The sequence below is a fragment of the Ciona intestinalis genome, chromosome 11 (genome assembly GCF_000224145.3).
Source record: "Ciona intestinalis chromosome 11, KH, whole genome shotgun sequence".
Classification (NCBI taxonomy): domain Eukaryota; kingdom Metazoa; phylum Chordata; class Ascidiacea; order Phlebobranchia; family Cionidae; genus Ciona; species Ciona intestinalis.
The window spans coordinates 3,543,746-3,564,120 of NC_020176.2; the positions used below are offsets into that span (position 1 = coordinate 3,543,746).

Here is a 20,375-nt window from a genome sequence, read left to right on the forward strand (position 1 = left end):
TGCATTAAACAACTTTCAGGTCAAAAGCTCTCCTGTTATATGTGGCTGCTGCTGAGACTGGATTTGAAGCGGCGGCTTTTAACACTGCATACTTATGTGAGGAGCATGAGGTAACATTAGATTTAAATTGAATCACAGAACATCCTAATTTATTTCAAGTCACAACAACTTCCTATGAGCTTATTGTATTGTATGTTGGGTTCATTAGATAAGTCTTTATTTTACACTTTTTCTTCAGTAGTTTTTAACTTTTTATCCTAGTAGGTTTTTAATAACTGTCGTTTTGTTGCTAATTCCTTTTCCTTTTTTTTCCTGATGTTTTAAATAAATTGATCCTCGTTAACATACCTGAAATAACAATAAAATATGGTATATTATTAACAAAAATGCAATTTAATTCTTATAACATCTATGTAAGAATAATTGTCATTGTCCAACCACGGTGGAATAAATAAGTTACATTTATTTGTTTATTTCAGGCTGCAAGCCTTCATGTAGGAGAGAATTGTGTTTGGAGATTTTGGAATGTCAGCGCTAATTTCCGTGTTCCGCATCCTTATGGTAAGTTTGTACACTTAGTTTCATGCTTTTGTAATTTTGTACGAATTAGATCACCCACGCCACGTTATAATATTAACATGCCTGAAATAAAAAGTATATATGTTATGTTATTAAAATGAAAGCATTTTTGATTATGTAACAATAACTGCCGTTGCCCTACTGCACAAAGATAAATATATAATCTTCATTTTTAAAGTAAATTATATTGTAACAATGATTATAAAAATACTGAATTCTGTACCATTTTTTATGTTTTAGCTTTGAACAAAATGGGTGATTATTATTACAATGTAAACGCTACATCTGAGGATTTGGAAAAAGCATTAAAATATTACACAGTTGCCGCCAAGTTTGGATTTCCACAGGTTAATTTAAATACAACTGACTGAACACATATATAATGTGTTATCAGTGACAGTGTATCGGTTGATTTTTATGTTAAATATTTTTTTTGTTTTAAAATTTAAGTTTTTGTTTATTGTTAGATTATACATTTTAAACAACTATATATATATATACTTATTCAAAAGTATTTGTAAAAAACTTAAACTTTAAAAAACTGTTTTTTAAATACTGCATTTATTTGTATCAGTAACATTGATTTTGTACACAGGCAATGTTCAATGTGGCCACAGTTTTGGATAAACATCGTAACATTAGCTCTAATATCGTCGAGTCTACACTTCAGTTGGCTCAAAAACGTGAAGACCACGATGACAGAATAATTTCAATTTACAAAAAGTAACACTTTTGTTGTAGTTTTTAATGACTGAATAACGCTTTTTTATTCTCTGGTGCCGTACAAGGACCAACATTATAAGCGATGTCTTATATCATACACCTCACATACAGTTACCAGGTAGAAACATCTAGCATCAAATTCAGTATCTTTTGGTTGCGAAATGAATACATAACCACTGAACCAAAGCATTCATTTTTATTTTTGTTAATTTTTCTCATTTTAGGTGCACAGAACTACCAACAAGAGAGAGTTTGTTGCCATGTCACATTGCTCTTGTAAAAGCACGACTGTGGAAAATATGGAAAATGACACCATTATCTATTAAGGTTAGAATTGCCAATACATTAAGGTTTGACATCTTCTATTTCACTATGAATGTATTTATATCTATTAATATTAACTGTGTTTCCAAATGATAAATGGTCTTAACATTGTGCAAGTCAATATTATAGAAATTATATTAATCAATTACTTTAACATTGTCAGGTGTTCTCTGTATTTATCTCGGTAGTAATGATGGTGGTCATCTATTTTTTAACTCATCAAAATACCAATGGTAGTATTGAGTTTCCAGCGTAACTTTAAAAGGTCAGTGTTTTAGGCTTATGTATGATGTATTATGTGCGTGTGGAAATTTTTGTTTTAAACAACAAGATTCCGCCAAACACAAGTGTTCTGTTCTGTTCCATACACCTCGTGCCTATGATTTAACACATTTGTTTTTTAAAGTATTATTTTTTCTGTATAGTTTTTTGGGCCAGGTTTATGAGTCTAAATGTTTTTAATCAATCCAGGTTTTAATACAAGTAAATAGAAGAACAATAATTTTTCAGCTGCTGAACAAACTATTTAAAATCTACATTATGCATTATTGTTGTACCAGTTCTGTTGCAATTGTGCAATGCTCAAAATGAAAAACGTGTTTCTGGACCACAAAAGCCAAAGCTATCAATTTATTGTTTAAAATGTTTTATCCTGGTGTATCTTGATGTTTAGTGCCTTACTATAGTCTCTCTACCGCTTCCTATATAAATAAATATAAAAAACTTCATATTATTTTCCATGTTAAATTACATGCGTGTACTTTAATTTCACATAAAAGCGTTATAAATTAATACCGAATATCAACAACCTATTTTCTTGTAGCAGACCAACGACAGTCTTATACACTTTTTGCATGTGTAGGTACTACAAGAAAATAGTTTAGATGCATAATGTCATAAGTCATCTACCTGCACCAATCGAGTAAAAAGAAATACGATAGAAGTTCACTTACGTATTTGAGTAAAGAGAAATAAGGTGGAAGTTGACATACGCAAAAAAACGGTTTCGTTCAAATAACATGTTGGTCTTTTAACTTTGTTTTCGCCACTTACGACCACATACAACTCGTACAGTGTACGGAGACGATAAGCATCCCAGTATTAAAATAAATACACCTCCTGCAACAGGCGTGCACATAAAGGTAAAAATTGCACTAAAAATGATCAGCCAAATCTGCCCACATTAGCAATAAAGGGTTCACGCCTTCGGGGTTAGCTCTTGCTTCCCCAATAAAATTACTGTTTAACACCAACCGTTGTGACAATAAAGTATTCGCGCGAAAATCTTGTTTATATGGGAATCCATGTTGGAAAACTTGTTTAGGTAAGTAAATGCGCGTATGTCCGAAAGTAATTGCCAAAATCGGTGCCTGCGAACATATGCTAATGCACTGTGTTGCTTTTTTCCAGGTACATAGTTCTATCGCGTGCGCTACTGTGCAACAGCAATAGTTAACTTCGCAGATTAACGACTGGTATTAAAACGACATTACATGTCTTAACCCTTAAACTAATCATTAATTTTACATTAGGAAGTGATTGTCTGATTAAATACTTTACTGTTTAGTTGTTTATTTAAAAGGGCATGTCAAAAAGCACAAGTTCATTTAACAGACAGTTTGTAAGCAGCAACCCACAAGCCTCGTCCACACCTGCAGGCCATAAATTAAGTCACTCACGACCCTTGCCTTGTTTTGATCAGTGCACCAAGTCTGAAAAGTTTGAATTTAAGAAGGCCAACTTTCGCTTTGACTTTAATACTAAGCCATGCTCACCTGTTAAAAGTGCACCTCCAGTTAGTAGAGTGTTCGCTTTTCGAAAATGGGCTCCTGAAAAAGCACATGCAGTCTCATTTCGAGCAGGTGAGGACCCACAAGCAGATTTGGCGTTTCAAAGCAACTTTTATGATTCTGATCGCTCGGAGTTGTACTTTGAGCAATGTTTCACCATCGAAAAAAGGCTGGGTGAAGGATCTTTTGGTGAAGTTATGCAAGTTAAAAGCCGAGATAATTCCATGCGATATGCCGTTAAAAGATCAAGAGAAAAGTTTCGGAATGAATCGGACCGGAAAAGAAAGTTGGACGAAGTTAAAAAGCATGAACAGTTGCCAAGCCATCCAAATTGTGTGAAGTTTATAAAGGCGTGGGAAGAGAAACATCGTTTGTATATTCAAACTGAACTTTGTGCTACAAGTCTTCAACGTTATTTAAGCAAACATTCTCATGTACCTATTTATAAAATATACAAGTATTTGGTGGATTTATTAAAGGGCCTTCACCATATACATTCCCATGGTTTCATCCATTTTGATGTCAAACCAGCAAACATATTTCTGTCTTTAGATGGCACTTGCAAAATTGGTGACTTTGGCTTAGTTGTAGAGCAATCTAAAGAGGATATTTTAAATGCAACTGAAGGAGATAATAGGTACATGGCTCTAGAATTACTGAATGGAGTTTTTACAAATAAAGCTGATGTTTTTAGCCTTGGAATAGCTTTACTTGAAATCACATGTAACCTTGAATTACCTGTTGGTGGCGTGTCATGGCAGCTTTTAAGACAAGGTTACATTCCACAGGAATGTGTGAATCAATTGCCATTCGATTTACGAACAATAATTCAGTGGTTGATGACACCAAACTATGAAGAAAGACCTTCCATTGTTGAAGTGCTTAACCATCCTATTGTGCGTCAACTTGCCAATCAACACCTGCCTCACTTTGTTACCTATCACTGTTTAAACTCAATGTTTCATTTCTTTTGTAGTTTGCTTTTCTTTACTGCCCTGCTGTTTTTTCGACCATTAAAGTTGCTGCAAAAGGCCTCGAACAATCAAACTAGTGCCAAAGCTAAGAAAGAAAGTGTTGCGAACCAATGGAACTCAAGTATTTCAAGTGAACATTATTGGCTGGATAATAACGGCGCTGACGCTGGAAGATCTTCAGAACTAAATGAGGATGTGTTTTGTATGACACCGAACCTACCAAAGCATTCAAGACTAACTCCAACACCAAGAAACTCTTCTCCTGTTGCCCATAGATACCATGGATCAGGTCGTGTAGAATACTCTCCTGATTTAAGTCCACTTTCACACAGCAGGTACACCCCTACGCATAAGTTATTGGTAAAGGACATGAGAAGTGATCCAGATTTTGATTATTATCCCCTGAATCTTGATAAACAAGAGGTGTCTGAAGACTCTTTAGAAGAACTGTATTCATCAAAACCTAGGAATTTAATTGATGCTTTGAATGAAGTGTCCATGAGTTCTGATGCTTCTGGCACAGATTCCGATCTTTAGGCTATTTCCTGTGTTTATATATAAATGCTTTCTGTTAGGTGTAACTGCAACATGTCACTCTGCAAATAAAATTATCTTCACTATGTACGAATAAGTTTATTTGTTTTTAAAATAAATGACATAATTTTATTGTTTAAATTTCAGATAGGAGTACAAAATTAAATATTTAAAATTGTGCTGGTGGTATTGGAAGTAAAAAAAAGCTATGATTGAGGAACAGAAGTAGAAGTATTAACTGATGAATTGAAACAGAATTAATTATGTCATGAATGAAATTACTACTAACTGAAATGACGAAGTATAATATTGCACAACAATTACATACAAGCTACAGCATATGTGCTGACTGCTGGGAAGTCATTATCAGCAAATCAGTATTGAACCAATGTCCAATATACCGGTTAAGAAGTCCAAAAAGTTTAGAGTTTATGCTGGCGAGTGAAGACACCATTTAAAGTTTCTGCTGTGTGTGAAACTATTTGCTAACGGGTCCAATAGATTGATGCTGATCTTTACACTATCATTACTTTATCAGTTTCATGTTTATTCATCATGTAACTTAGCATTTGTCATTTATATATTCATACTATGTAGCCTACCCACACCTTAGGCTCCTATGGTCCGCTATGGATCAATGCTTCTTAATGTTTCGAGGTCACCCAGGTCACCCAGATATCAAGTATAAGTTACTAGTGAAGCATTGGCAACCACTTTTAACAGTCAAAGCCTTAAGTTGATAGTAGGTGGCAATGGTTGAGGAAACACTATTTCACTAAACAATTAAACTATCAACATTTTCTAATTCAACTTTAGAAATATATAAAACATTCCCAATATAACAGAGTAAAGTTATGAGGGCAAGGTAAACAAAAATAGGAACTGGTGCTGTGCTAAAACCTGGGAACAAGTATAATCCACGTCTTGTACTATCTCGTAACTGATGAGAAAACCAGGCAACTATTATAAGAAGTGGTAAATTAAGATTTAACAACTTAACATGTACCGATGAAAAACATAATACGTTTAAGTTCTCAAAATATCCTCTTAGAAACCAAAACATTCCAGCAACCAAAGGAATTGCAATAAAACAGTGGAATATACCTCTTCTATTCACAGAAATAGCGTCCTGAAAACAAACCAACTTAATAAATTACAAAAAGATCAAGGTAATCACATATTTAAAAACTCAAAACAATGTGATAGTACTATGCATGACAGTAATAGTTAATAGTAGTACTAAATTAGGCAACATACTGCAGCTTTTACACTTAAAAGAGGAGTTAATATTCATAATGGAAAATGTTCATGAGAAAATGGAAAATGTTTATGAGAATAAATAAAACAATTGGGTCTTTATAGCCTTTGAAAAACCAGGGAGCTTTTAAAACTATGTCTAGTGTTATTACGTTTAACTAATGCATTATCATCTGTCACTCTGTCAGTATGTGTATTGTGTACCCAGATGCCAAGCTGTATTCAGCTAGAGTACCATAATCCATTAGGGATATGCATGAACACCTTGTATACCCATAATAGGCAACAGGCTTCCATGTTTACTGATAGTTACCTGCAATGCGAATGATTTTGCCTCAATAAAGTGATCAATGTCTACCAGGCTTGATAAAAACCCACAGAGGAGCAAACCAGGTACATTATTCTGTGCTGTGTCATCTGTAACCGCCCACCAACACCCTATAGCTGTAAAAAATAAGCCAATTAGGTATACAAAAATATCAACCCATAATATTGCATTGGGTGCATCGCATGATTGGATATTTAAAATGCAATTATTGTTTTATAAATTACAATAAGTTAGCGCTCACCCACAATACAGTGTATTAGAGAGTCCCCAACAGCACGTTCCCACATTGTCCAATTTGCTGAAAACCTCCCAAACACCAAGTCAGCAACGACACAAAAACAATTCACGAATCCAACTTTTGCACAAAGTTTTAAAGAAATCAGCTTCATGCTTATTCATTTTGATGTTCATAAGCCAATGCAAACAGTTTTTACTACATTATTTTTCTTCCTCATTGCAACCTATAATATAATGGCAAAAATACAGATCTTGTTTAAAATAATTCCACATGCTTGAAAATAAACTTGTAATTACAAAAGGCACAACATGTTAAAAATATGGCTTACTAAACGGAATGTAAAATTTAAAACCAGTTTAAAATCAGTAAGGGAACTTTAAGATTTAAAAGTTAAAAATTTATGTAAGAATTAAGAACATTAGTAAAATCAAAAGTTTCATGCTGACGCAGAAGGAGATAAGGCGATAAAAATGACTGTACATTTTGAAACTTTTACAAGGCCAAAGAACAATTATAATTTGATTATAATAAATGCATTTATACAGAATATTATCAGTAAACTGTACTCAGTTTTTAAGTGTACTGCATAAGTAGTGTTGCAAGTTGCAAAATCAAGCCTTGTGCCAACCTGTTGAATTGTCCTTCAGGTTCAACATTTCTGTATGTCTGTTGTGGTGCACGATGTCCCAACGTTTCATCCATGGTCCTGCAACTTCAGTTGTAAAATCATCATTGTCTTCTTTGAGACTTTCCATCTGTAGTTTTGTCCTATCTACTCCTGACATTTCACTCCAGTCAATCTTATAATCAGGATCATCTGCTTTACGCATCAACACACTATTTTTCAAGCCATAAAAACCATTAGGCTTTTTTGGGTCATGCCACCTCAGATCCAAACTCCATCTAATAATTTCAGAGCGGTTTTCCAGACTCTGGTGCGGGATTGCATTGTTTAGAAACAACACCCCACCATATGGGACTTCACACGTAACAATATCTTTCTTTTCGAGACCCAACTGATCAAGATCTTTTTCCTGCATTTCCACATACCAAGTGCCCCCTGCACAACAAGTATGTTTTAGTGTTTTACCTGCTTTATGCCCCCCAGATGCAACTTGCATGCAGCCATTTACCATGTTTGCATCTACCATTGGAATCCATGCAGTTAACTGAAGGCATTCTAAGCTACATGGTTCAAGGTAAGCATTGTCCTGATGCCATGGGACTGTTGTTTGCTCATTATGTGGTGTCTTTGTTCTCAAGTTCCATACTGGGTGTCCTGCTATATCTGGTCCTACCAACTGCTCAACTACATTCAGCAATCTCTCATCACTCCACAAATCCTGAAATTCCTTTGGCAATATTCCCTGCTTATGTAATAGAATAGCAATTCCTTTAAATTCCTTTTCAAGGTGGGTCAGTCTAGTAAAGAAATCCTTGTCTTCGTGCATATTTTTAATTTTCCCTGCATCATACAATTTTTTGGCCAATTTATCAACAAGCTTGTCAACCCCGTCTCTTACAACGTTCAAGCGGTTTGCCGGGAAAAAATCCTTGACCACCAAAAATCCATTTTCAAAGTACTGATCCACTTGCTTTTGGGTAAGCTGTCCAATTTTCTTTTCTTTCGGCTGAACGGGCTTTTCTGTATAAACCGCGGGCATTGGTTTTTGTTCCGCATGCAAATACGCAAACGGGTCCTCGCCTTTTGCTTTCTTATGTTCTACTTCATGATCATTGTTTTGTACTTTTCTTTTCTCCATGTTGCAAAACTTAAAGTACCAGCTTTAATTTGAAGTAAACTAAACTTTGTAGTTAGCACGTAAACAATCACGCGATGTTTGCCAAGTCTGAGTGACGTCAAATACAACAGAGCAGGGCTCTAATGAAAAAGTACGTATATTCCGACTTCATTAAAAACAGAGCCATAGAAATACCGAGTAGTCCAACCCATTGTTACGTAAAACACAAATTGAACGGCAATTTGGGTCCAAAATAACACAGTAGGTATAGGGAAAATGTATGTTTTTCGGTAAATTACAGAAAAACTTGGGCCTAAAAACAAATTTAAAGGTTGAAAAATGTAAAAAAACATGTGTTATTTGTTTTCTGTGTCAAAAAAAGTCTAAAATTAGAATTAGAAGCGGTTGATTTGCGACATTTTAGTCATTTAATGCGGCTAAATTTATACATTTTTTCTAAAAAATGTTTGTTAAGGTAAATAGAAGCTGTTTTACACCTTCCCACAATAGGAAAACACAAACAAAACTTAACAAGTTCGTTTAAACCCTTTGTCAAAGTCACCACTTTTGCTCTATTTGCACACACATAGACGGCAGTTGGACTACTCGGTGTTTATACGACTCTGATTAAAAAGAAACGCCTGATACACACCAGAAAGTTTATGAGCTACTATAAATCTTCAGGCATATATTTTAGAGGCCACAGTTTTGTCTTCTATTAGAAACAAACCTCAAACAGCAAAACACGAGTATTTTATATGCATTAATTTTATTCCTTGTCCAAATATTTTAATAATTGCAAAGCAAGAGACAAAACGTCAACAAAACAGTTTGCATCAGTTTGACAAGATCGTTTTCCGTTATCCGATGAAGCAGTCTAAAATTTAAATAAAATTTATTGTTTTAGTAGGGTATATAATAATATAGGAAAAGTAGGCAGCCGTACTGTGTTATTTAGGATTTCCCTGATAATCATACAATATAATGTTGTAATATGCAAGGCCTCTGACGGTAGAAAATTCATGACTTACCGATCAATTATTTATTGAAAAAGGTCGTCATAATAATTGTCCATTATTTCGTCAGCAAGAGCAGCTTGAAATCTGTAAAGAATGGAAGAATTTACAAGTGTATAGAGCCAATGGTGTAGTTTAAGTATTGTAAGTTCAAGTCACCTTTTGTTATTCCAAGCCCAGCCTCCGCCTCCGCTTTCGCCTCCGTTACCACTACCAGTAGTACCACCAGTAGCACCACCTGTAGCACCACCGGATGCACCACCGCTGCCATTAACACGGACTCGACCAGCACCGCCGTTTCGGCGACCACCACCAGAAGTTGTAGTTGTGGTAGTACCAGTTCCGGAATGATTAATGTTGATGGTAAATTCGCCATTTGTACCAGAAGTTGTACCAGAAGTAGTACCACCACTGGTACCAGTTCCAGTGCCAGTAAGATCAACGTTGAGGCCGCCGCTTCCACCAGTAGAAGCTCCACCGTTTCCGCCGTGAGTGAGGTCAATGTTGAAACCACCGTTTCCACCAGTTGTAACTCCACCATTGCCGGTACCAGTGCCAGTAAGATCAACGTTGAGACCGCCGCTTCCACCAGCAGTAGCTCCACCGTTTCCACCAGTTCCGGTATGACCAAAATTAAAGTTGAAACCACCAGTTCCACCACCAGTTGAAGATCCACCATTTCCGGTACCAGATCCAGTAAGATCAACGTTGAGTCCACCGCTTCCACCAGTAGTGGCTCCTCCGTTTCCACCATCCGATGACCAAAATTAAAGTTAAAACCGCCGGTTCCACCACCGCTTGTAGCTCCACCATTGCCGGTACCAGAGCCAGTCAGATCAACGTTGAGCCCGCCGTTTCCACCAGTAGTGGCTCCTCCGTTTCCACCATGACCAAAATTAAAGTTGAAACCACCGGTTCCACCACCGCTTGTAGCTCCACCATTGCCGGTACCAGAGCCAGTCAGATCAACGTTGAGCCCGCCGTTTCCACCAGTAGTGGCTCCTCCGTTTCCGCCGTGACCAAGATTAAAGTTAAAAGCACCGGTTCCACCACCAGTTGTAGCTCCACCATTGCCGGTACCAGAGCCAGTAAGATCAACGTTGAGCCCACCGTTTCCACCAGTAGTAGCTCCACCGTTGCCGCCGCCAGAGCCAGTCAAGATTAACGTTGATTCCGCCGTTTCCACCAGTAGTAGCTCCACCATTGCCGGTACCAGATCCAGTAAGATCAACGTTGAGGCCACCGTTTCCACCAGTAGTAGCTCCACCATTGCCGCCGCCAGATCCAGTAAGATCAACGTTGATACCGCCGCTTCCACCGCCAGTAGCTCCACCGTTTCCGCCACCAGATCCAGTAAGATCAACGTTGATTCCGCCGTTTCCACCACCAGAAGCTCCACCATTGCCGGTACCAGATCCAGTAAGATCAACGTTGAGGCCACCGCTTCCACCGCCAGTAGCTCCACCGTTTCCGCCACCAGATCCAGTAAGATCAACGTTGATTCCGCCGTTTCCACCAACATTACCTCCACCGTTGCCGGTACCAGAGCCAGTCAAATCAATGTTGAGACCCCCACTTCCACCAGTTGTGGCTCCACCGTTGCCGCTACCAGATCCAGTAAGATCAACGTTGATTCCGCCGTTTCCACCACCAGTAGCTCCACCATTTCCGCCATAGGTCAGGTCGATGTTTAAACCACCATTTCCACCTTGGCCGCCACCGTTACCACCGAGAAGACCACCTAAAGAAGCTCCGAGTCCACCGTTACCACCAAGAAGACCACCCAAAGAAGCTCCGAGTCCACCGTTACCGCCAAGAAGACCACCCAAAGAAGCTCCGAGTCCACCGTTACCACCGCCATTTCCACCAAGAAGGCCGCCCAAAGAGGCTCCGAGTCCACCGTTACCACCAAGGAGACCGCCTAAAGATGCGCCGAGTCCACCGTTACCACCAAGAAGACCGCCCAAAGAGGCGCCTAGTCCACCGTTACCACCAAGAAGACCACCTAAAGAGGCACCAAGTCCACCGTGTCCCCCGAAACCGCCGTTTCCACCGTGTCCACCGTTACCACCGTGTCCACCGTGTCCACCGTTACCACCGTGTCCACCGTGTCCACCGTGTCCACCGTTACCACCGTGTCCACCGTTTCCGCCATGTCCGCCAAGAGATCCGCCTAGGGAAGCACCGATTGGACCCAAGAATGGTAGATTTACATTGGCGCCGATTCCACCACCGAGACCACCGTGGTGACGACCACCGTTTCCACCAGCACCTGGATTAGCGCATTTGCATGCGTGACTTCCGTGACCACTACCGTGGCCGCCGATAGAACCGCCAATAGAAGCGCCAACAGGTCCTAACAAAGGCAAGTCAACTGACGCACCAGCACCAGCACTGGTACCGTGGTCGTTCCCACCGAAAAGCCAGGCCGCATCTGCATTTACAAACAAAAGAGCGAAGAAGCAAGCAACTCTCATCTTGTCGAGTGAAGATAAAAAACTGAATGCTGTATCTTCAAATGAGGCTCTTTTTATACACCAACCATGCTAACTTCTGAGTAGGCCTAATGACTTTTGATCCCGGTTTTTGGGAAAAACATTTTTTTGTGTGACTGCTACTAGGAATGTTCTTTTCCTTTCGCAGTGTTGCTGTCAATCATTACTTTCCATAAAGGAAGAACAGGACAACTAGCTCATTAAATGACATAAGTTAAAGGGTCCATAAAAACTTTACAATATAGAACATGTAAAAGTGTTGGCTAAGCTCAAAAGGGGTAATTGGTAAGCCTTTGTAAATCACAATACCTATTAACACCACAACAACTTATGTGTGAGAAAGAAATACAATGTTCTCACCGCGATCGGCTTTTAAACATTGGATACCGGGTTCAATGCTGTGTAATTTGTATTACACGTGACCTTTTACATGATACTCAACAATAATCGCTCCAACCCATGGGTGGTTACACATGAATTCCAATTACCAGCCACTGAGAAAAATAATCACCTAGAAAGTTCTACAGTTCTTAATAACGTTTTATTTGTCTCTTTGATTACGATAACGTGGTGAAAAAATAGCACACAAAAAGACCGAATACAGCCACAAACTTTGACAGGTCTAACTTATAAACCAGTATGAACTGTATAAAATAGGAAACAAGTGCTACAGCGATAAGTTGGTCCGTCAATCAAAGATAAATGAGTGACACTTCCTCATTTATGTCGAAATAAGAAGCGAAGTTTCCTCAGAACTTCCATAGGAAAACTTCCTATTAAGTAGCGTTCAGACAGAACGTTTAACATTTTAGGCAGTTCTCTTTGAAACAATGACAGCTTAGTTAGGTCCGGAGATTTGAATTGTTGTGAAAACAGTCATAAAGTTGTGAAAACAGTCATGAAGGTTCAGTGCGTTTATGCTTTTCTGTGTAGAATATATCAACTTCCTTTGACAGCTTTATTTGGTCTGGAACTTTGACTTATCATAGAACAAAAATGTTACGGTTATGTTTGCAACACGGTTTTTCATATTCATTTATATACGTTGTTTTTGCTTCAAATTGCCATGTGACCTACGAGAGCCTGTAGCATCCACGCTGTACACTTTCTTTAAAACAGTCCATTTTTGCACCTCTAGCTCATCGAATTGTAAGTTTAAGAGTCTATAGATACTGTGTTTAACAAAGTAAATGCTACCTGCTTATCAGAGTCCGTATATGAACATTTATATAAACATTTTAATCAATATATAAATATTTTAATGTTTATATACGGACTCTGCTGCTTATAGCACCGTCAACCACTAGGAAGTAAATAAATAAACCGATAAATACTAAAATATAAACATTTTAATCAATTTTTAATCAGTGTAATCAATGACATTTGCCTAAAACGGACTTTTGTTTATGCGTCACTTGATTAATCAAAGAGAAATGTTTAAACTGTTTAGTAATTTACCCAACCCTAAAAACAATAATAAATTTAATTTAAATAGAAAGTGGCGCTGTTGCCTACATTTGGTCGCCATAGTAACAGCTGGTTGCGTCGGTTTCAGCGCTCGAGTTGTTAGGTTGTTTCATGTATTTTACACTCTTTTTTATAAACGTTAGATACACGAAATTTCTGCTGTGACACATTTGCGAGTAAAATAGTATGTTTATCCCAGTATAGAGTGATAACTACAACAGTTTAGCTGTTCATTGGTGATCCAATACAATTTTTATGTCCAATATAGCGTATACAGAGCCCTGCCAAGACAGTGTGTGTGTAATAAAATAATTTTAGGCACCATAGCTTACTGTATACCTCCAGCTATGGATTCATCAACAAAACCTCATCCAAATGCCCACTTGCAATACCACTCCAACTATAACTATCCCCCATTCAGACGAGTGATGTTGGCTGCAGTGAAGGAAGGACTCTACCATCCCCGACTCCCTACTCTACGAAGAATGGACATGGACACAGCCACTCACATGCTCTCAGACGAGCACTGCCGTACCACAACCACATGCGGGCCAAGGGATTTCAAACAAGCCAGCAGCAGCTTTTTCCAAGAAGCTGGAAAACCATTCAATGGCAAAAGTATAACCGAAACCGGAAAGAACCTGCACAAAGCGGTTCCTCGGTATCCTGATGGTGTAACTCATACAGCCCCTGCTCAGCACAGGTACATGTTGAGCCAAACTAAAGACGAATGGTCAAAATTCATCTCAGCTTCTGGAGAGTTCCGTCTCCCAGAATATGACCCGAAAAATTTCCGGTTCAGTGGTTACGCTGTAAGGTATCTGAAGCCAACAGTCAGCCAATCATGGCGCTACACTCTTCAACAAGAGCCTAAACTAGACCAGTATGCCCAGAGGCCCATCCCCGCCACAGTATATAGTCGATACAGGGATACATTCCCACAATACAGTCGCAACATCTCTGTTGAAGCGTGGCGATAAACCAAAACAATGAGATTCTTTACCAGTGCCAAGCCCAAGACATGCATCTTGAGATTCTTTTTATGTTACTGTCATTTATCGTACATAGCTTTATTTTAGATCAAATAAAATGGTTTAACACTGTTTCAAAAAAAGTTCTGCCATTAATGCCTTCATAGATTTTTATGTTCCTAAAGTGTGTTACTTACTTTGTTCTGCCAAATTAGTAAAACTGTTTCATTTCTTACCTATTTTACTTGTGGTACTTTCTCTAACTGACTTCTAAACTTTGGCTGCCTCACAACTAATAAGCCATAGTTGTTTCTCTTTATGTTCAAATAACAAATACAACATTTCAAACAAGTTCTTGCCTTTTATTTGAATATTGCCAATCTCAGTGCCAACTAGTTTTTTAGTGTACATAAGGTGCCATGTTGAATCAAAACACTTTTTAATTGTCAGTATTGCTTAGCTGTGTCTTGCGTATGTTCCAGAACTATTGGTATAGTAATAGGATATAGGAATAATCATGAGTGTATTGACACTGACAGATGTACATGTCACTTGTTCTGTGTGCCATGTCACCATGCCACTAAATCAACTGATTGGCCACGAAACACACCACAAAGCTTTAAAGGTCTTAAAATTTAAAGATGGTAAGAAAGTTGGCAAAATGATTTCTTTTTTCAAAAAACATAATTTAGTTCTGGTTTAACTATTTGTATTGTATGGTAGATCGGGCACTTGTGAAATGAAAATCGATTGATAAAAATATTCGTGCAAGATGCAGCTAGTTTGGTTATACGTGTTTTGAAAAACTAACCTGTTTTAAACATCTATTTTTATTCCACTCTATCCCTACTGTAATTATATTTTTGCCCGATCCCTTTGTTTCACCACAGCTGGAGGTCCAGTTTCATCAGAAGTTTTACTTAAACGAAGAAGGTTAATCGTGAAAAAACTTGTTTCCAAGTACAAAGAACATCCTGACAAAAGTGGATTGCTGCAAAAACTTGATAAGTAAGATTCATGCATACCTGTGGTTCTTAAAGCTGTGAACTTTGAAAATCTTTGGCATATTTGTGTTGCTGTACATTAAGATCCTATTGCTCTAAACTCATAATAAAAAATGAGCTTTCATTTTTAGGTTTAAGTTAATAAAAAACAGCCTTTACAAATTAGCTTTCCACAGAGGCTAATTTACTTTTATTCAATATATGATGGTATGGTTTGGTATTAAAGTGTGTAATGTAACTTAACTTTTAGACTTGACGAGTCATCTAATGTCGTACAATCAAACTTATATCGGGGTCAGTCATTATACAACACGCTTGTTCCTCATATTGATCGACCAACATTGAAGGAAGGAAGTTTAAGAGTTGAAACTGAAGGTTAAAAAATGAAACTTTTTTGTGTTGCTGCTTTGATAGAATTTATAGTAATTGTTCCAATGTGAATATGTTGGAAACATGAAAATTATGTTGTCAATATCTCTTAAAACAATTATCAAATTTAAGAACAAACATATGTCTGGTCATCATTTAAGCTAAGTCCTAATAGAATAGACCTTTTTATGAAAAATAAGTAGATTAAAACAAAAAGTTAGATTTATTAATTACAATTTCTTTAGTGTGTATAACCGGTGTTACAACAAGTTTATTTTATAGATTGTATAATAATCACAATCTTTTCATAGATTTAATAAATGACATTCGAAGCAATGGTGTATACGAAGGTCTACCAGATTGTATTACTGCTGTTGGTACTTGTGAAACAATGAACATTGAACATAGGAATGTAATGGAGGATAGGACTTTAATAAACACAGGGTTTCTACCTCTTGGTAATTTGAGATAATAGATTTACTACCATTGGCCAAGAGAGTTATGTTGTATTAACTCAAATTTGATGCAATTTTTTACTCTGTATTGAAAGTATAATGTTTCATTTGTGTGACGCATTGATATTGGCAACATATTACAACAGAACTAAAGGTTTTTTATTATTTTGTTATAAACCATACTATACTCATAATGTCCGAAACAGTTTTTGTCACTTTAAATACAATACCGAATTTTCATGTTGTCAGATGATCATTCCCCTCCAAGTTGTTACCTTGGTATGTATGATGGTCACCATGGACAAGCAGCTGTCAATCATACCAACCAATACTTGCACACATTCATTGAAAAAGAGCTGGAAAACATAAGAACTCCCGACTTTTTGACCGATGAAAAGAATCTAAACCATGATAAGATATTACAAGAGTTAAACAATGTGATAATATCCCCTCAATGTGCTGGGGATGCAGAAACTATGCAAGATACAAAAAATGATACAAATTTACTTCCAACTGCAAAAGTACTACAATGTATGTCGAAATCATATAAAAAAATGGATGAATATTTACAGCACGGTATTGATGAGAAGTCCAGGTAAGCATAATTAAAGCATTCGTTTTAATTAAACTTGTTTTGAAACTAATACCAAGTCATTCTGGTGTATATTACCTCACGTTGTAACGTTTATTGCCCTTACAGAATACGCTGGAGTGGGTGTTCTGCTACAAGCTTGCTTATTACTGATGAACAACCAACCACACCTACAGGTTGCCACATGTAGCTGTAATATTGGTTTATATGTAATAGTGTCTGATAACTTAACTCTTCACTATATTCATAGTGTTTAAATTATTGTCATTTGAATGTATGTATCTCTTTCTTGCATGGCGGAGCAACGACAATTGTTTATACTGTGCCTGCTTACGGGTTACTATGTATGTGATTTTGTAGGAATGATTAATACAATATGAATAAGTTTTATTTATTTGCACTGGTTTGCAGATGGCTCTGGAGATGCTACAGATACAACATGCTCAAAATGTGGCAAAATATTTGTGGCCAATGCAGGTAGGGAGGACTTTAAAAATTTTATATCTATGAATAGTAATAGTAAAAAAAAGAAACTTTTCCATTTCTATATTATTCACACTTTATTTCTCTATAACACACATTCTTTATGCTTAAATTCCTATACTTTATTCTCTTCACTAGGCAATGTTGAGGCTTACATCTTTCATAATAACAAGGCTTTCCCTTTAACCACCCTTCATACACCTAACCTTCATACTGAAAAAGAGCGAGTGTTATCTGTCGGTGGAAAGATAATACAAAACAACAGACACCCATGCGTGAATGGAATCTTACAAACTACAAGAGGCTTAGGTAAAAATATGTTATATTTACAACCAAATGTATTCTATGTTTGATGAAGTGTTAGAATTGGTTTGGAAAGCAGTAAGTTCATGTTGGGGTCTACCACCTTCGATGAGTAATGAACCAAAAGATACGTACGTCACAGTCCCAGGGTCTTGTCATTTTATGTCATTGGAACTTAACCTTTTCATATAGTCTTTTTTAACTTTTAATATTTATAAAGAAATTAGAATTGCTGTTGTTTGGATGCAAACTTAAAATATTTCCCAGGTAACCATGGTGACCCTGAGTTACGAGCGAGTGTTATATCTCATCCCTCTACTGCCTCGTGTGTTATAAACGAAGATAGTCAGTTCGTTGTCATGGCCACCTCATCTTTGTGGAAGTTATTGGATATCAGGAATGTAACGAAGATCATCAAATCTACATTCCTCTCATCAACAACAGATGAACATCCTGTCCCGATGAGGACGATTTACAAACATTCTAAACATGGTAACATATATTCTGTTATTTCTGGTACCAGGCATAATGTAAATAATATTTCAACTGCTTATCTGGTATAGTGTAGTGTATTCCTGACATTTCATCTGCCATTTAGCAACATTTCATCAGGGAATAGTAAGTTATATCAGAGACTATTAGGCTTGGATACAATGTTAGGCTTGGATGAGGATCCGCTTTCATTCAGGATCCTCTGAGGAGGAGAGGAGTGGAGGAGAGAGTGAGAGTGAAGATGCTCTGGAGAGGAAACTTACGAGTATTGTGGAAACGGACGAAGACAATTGTGACGAAATAGAAGAAGTTATTATCGTACAAGGAAGCGAAGACGACGACGTTTCGACACAACTAGTACGTTTTGTTTGCCTTTTACATTAATTCTAGTACTGTGGGGTAAGGTGGGACACGTTTAGCACATAATATCCAAGTATCTTGATCGCGTTTTAAACAATAAACAACGGTCTATAGAAGTAGTAAGGAAACGTTTTAATAATTTTTTCAGCGTTCTTAGTTTGCTACCAAATGGAACGAGAAAAAAAAGAATGAAATGTGTCCCTTCTTCCCCAACCTTATACTAAAAAAACACTGATGTGTTGTTGTATTAAGTAAAATCTACGCTGATGTTTTCCCGCAGCTTAGATAAATATATTATGCATCCCCTTTACTGTTTTAGAGCGTCCGTGACGAGCATACGACTGTGGAGAAGTTGTCAACGATTGGTTCAGAGCATGAGAGTGAAGACTATTCGCAACAGTATCATCCAAATTTGAACGAAGAAAGCGCTCGTATGGCGCAACTTATAAGTGAAAGGCTTGTGAAAGCAGCCTTAACTGCTGGCGCAGTTGATAATGTGTCTGTTGTGGTTGTTTTATTGAGAAAAGACTTCACCTAACGTACCCGTGCAGCGGCAATTGGCCAACCCTGGTCTAAATCGCACGCCAGCTGATGTGGACCCCAAATTGACGTTGACGTAAGAACTTCCAAATTAAATAAAGTGGCTTATTATATTTATGATTTTAATTTTTTTTGATTTTTTTGAATCTTTATAATTTTTCAACACTTTTTGTTAAGTTCTGTGCCTTTTCCCAAATCGGTAAATTTTAAGAAGCTATACCATGTATGTACAACAGTTAACAGAGGGCGCTCGTGATATAAACCGGCGAGTGTTTCCCCATGCGTCAATATACAGATTAATAAAAACAAATCAGTAATGATGATTGTCATGTATTTACATTATATCTGTTTCAACATCTGTTATTTTTAATGCGTTACAGATTTACGTAGTTTTATTGGTTAGTTTTAACACGTATCCCTATATACCGTGTTTGGTACAAAACATATCATTTCCCATCACTCTGGTTGCACAAGACATTGCAGCACTTAATGAATTAACATTCGATTGATTATTTCGTTATGCAACATTTCATATCATGTTACTCCGTTATCACTCACTATGTTAGAACAATGTCTGGGCCGAGCGGTCTAGTCAAGTATAAATTGCCATCATTTGTTTGCCACCCTTCATGCAATATATATATAGCATTTCTGGTCCATAGTTGGTTAGTTTCGTTGCCGCAAGGTTTCGAAAAACACGTAAATCCCAACTAAACCTTTATTAATGGTTTTGGATTTTGTCTAGCCCGATCAATTAAGACCACTTAGATGACCTTTATCGTGTCCCATTCACCCCCTTGCTTTTAAACGCTTGCGGTTTGAGGTTGGCTTGCAGGAGGTTGGCTTGTAACTTCGTGTGCACCTTGTCTAACTGCCATAAGGATAAATAGAGGTCAGGAAACCTCGCTAAATTGGGACGATTGTTCTCGGCTGATGGATTTATGCGGTTCTCACATTTCGCGGATAATGAAAAGGGAAATGTTACGATTTGCTGCCGTTTCAATTGAAAAGGTTACGCAATAAAATAAGAATTAGGCCTTTAGACGTCGATTGTTTGCATCGCCATGGTGTTTCTTATTTGAACGAACAACAATAGCTCAATAAATACATTTTACACAAGCAAAGCGCTATGTAGCTTTCAGGTTTACGAATTTCTAAGTATACGCGTGTATTTATATACATATATGTTGCCAAACATTGCACAATCGTTTTGACTAATATAAATTGCCGAACACATATTGACTTTTACACTATAGAACATTGAAACTAAAACTTAGAAATACGTCGCGATAAATTTTTTACACTATTCTGTGTACATGTATGCCATTATCTGATGGCG

General features: G+C 37.3%; 6 protein-coding genes across 10 annotated transcripts in view; 4 read left to right on the top strand and 2 right to left on the bottom strand.

Moving 5' to 3' along the window:
- The window catches only part of LOC101243397 (protein sel-1 homolog 3-like), a 16,273-nt gene extending 13,842 nt beyond the window's left edge, over positions 1-2,431 (top strand). Inside the window, exons 2-8 of the mRNA XM_018814093.2 lie at positions 20-110; positions 480-561; positions 820-926; positions 1,175-1,302; positions 1,527-1,629; positions 1,790-1,891; positions 2,098-2,431. Coding sequence (XP_018669638.1) covers positions 831-926; positions 1,175-1,302; positions 1,527-1,629; positions 1,790-1,882 — 420 coding nt within the window. The 5' untranslated portion in view covers positions 20-110; positions 480-561; positions 820-830 and the 3' untranslated portion in view covers positions 1,883-1,891; positions 2,098-2,431. The remainder of the gene's footprint in view (positions 1-19; positions 111-479; positions 562-819; positions 927-1,174; positions 1,303-1,526; positions 1,630-1,789; positions 1,892-2,097) is intronic.
- A 637-nt stretch (positions 2,432-3,068) lies between these two features.
- LOC100186587 (membrane-associated tyrosine- and threonine-specific cdc2-inhibitory kinase) lies at positions 3,069-5,290 on the top strand. Its single transcript, XM_002131381.5, has one exon. The coding sequence runs from the start codon at positions 3,212-3,214 to the stop codon at positions 4,925-4,927; it is 1,716 nt and encodes a 571-aa protein (XP_002131417.1). The 5' UTR covers positions 3,069-3,211; the 3' UTR covers positions 4,928-5,290.
- Positions 5,291-5,450: 160 nt separating this feature from the next.
- Positions 5,451-8,625, bottom strand: LOC100184209 (phytanoyl-CoA dioxygenase). Its single transcript, XM_026836768.1, has 3 exons — positions 6,751-8,625; positions 6,495-6,625; positions 5,451-6,053 (listed from the first exon to the last, which is right to left on the bottom strand). The coding sequence occupies exon 1, from the start codon at positions 8,508-8,510 to the stop codon at positions 7,359-7,361; it is 1,152 nt and encodes a 383-aa protein (XP_026692569.1). The 5' UTR covers positions 8,511-8,625; the 3' UTR covers positions 5,451-6,053; positions 6,495-6,625; positions 6,751-7,358.
- Positions 8,626-9,241: 616 nt separating this feature from the next.
- Positions 9,242-12,415, bottom strand: LOC100185066 (glycine-rich cell wall structural protein 1.8-like). 5 transcript variants are annotated; one of them, XM_026836762.1, is made up of 5 exons: positions 11,031-12,415; positions 10,719-10,964; positions 9,665-10,585; positions 9,521-9,592; positions 9,242-9,366 (listed from the first exon to the last, which is right to left on the bottom strand). In XM_026836762.1, exons 1-4 carry the CDS (start codon positions 11,980-11,982, stop codon positions 9,564-9,566), a joined length of 2,148 nt encoding a protein of 715 aa, XP_026692563.1. In that variant the 5' UTR covers positions 11,983-12,415; the 3' UTR covers positions 9,242-9,366; positions 9,521-9,563. The 5 variants fall into 5 exon arrangements, with proteins under 5 accessions (XP_026692563.1, XP_026692566.1, XP_026692564.1 ...); XM_026836765.1 differs by having other exon boundaries at positions 10,719-10,766; positions 11,031-12,407; XM_026836763.1 differs by having other exon boundaries at positions 9,665-10,137; positions 10,272-10,585; positions 10,719-12,393.
- Positions 12,416-13,542: 1,127 nt separating this feature from the next.
- Positions 13,543-14,790, top strand: LOC100179516 (testis, prostate and placenta-expressed protein). Its single transcript, XM_002131502.5, has one exon. The coding sequence runs from the start codon at positions 13,815-13,817 to the stop codon at positions 14,445-14,447; it is 633 nt and encodes a 210-aa protein (XP_002131538.1). The 5' UTR covers positions 13,543-13,814; the 3' UTR covers positions 14,448-14,790.
- A 133-nt stretch (positions 14,791-14,923) lies between these two features.
- LOC100182697 (protein phosphatase 2C-like domain-containing protein 1) lies at positions 14,924-19,554 on the top strand. The gene is made up of 11 exons (XM_002125576.4): positions 14,924-15,082; positions 15,329-15,446; positions 15,693-15,817; positions 16,123-16,269; positions 16,516-16,861; positions 16,967-17,034; positions 17,270-17,335; positions 17,480-17,650; positions 17,912-18,136; positions 18,333-18,493; positions 18,816-19,554. The coding sequence occupies exons 1-11, from the start codon at positions 14,956-14,958 to the stop codon at positions 19,032-19,034; spliced, it is 1,773 nt and encodes a 590-aa protein (XP_002125612.1). The 5' UTR covers positions 14,924-14,955; the 3' UTR covers positions 19,035-19,554.
- Positions 19,555-20,375: the final 821 nt, after the last annotated feature.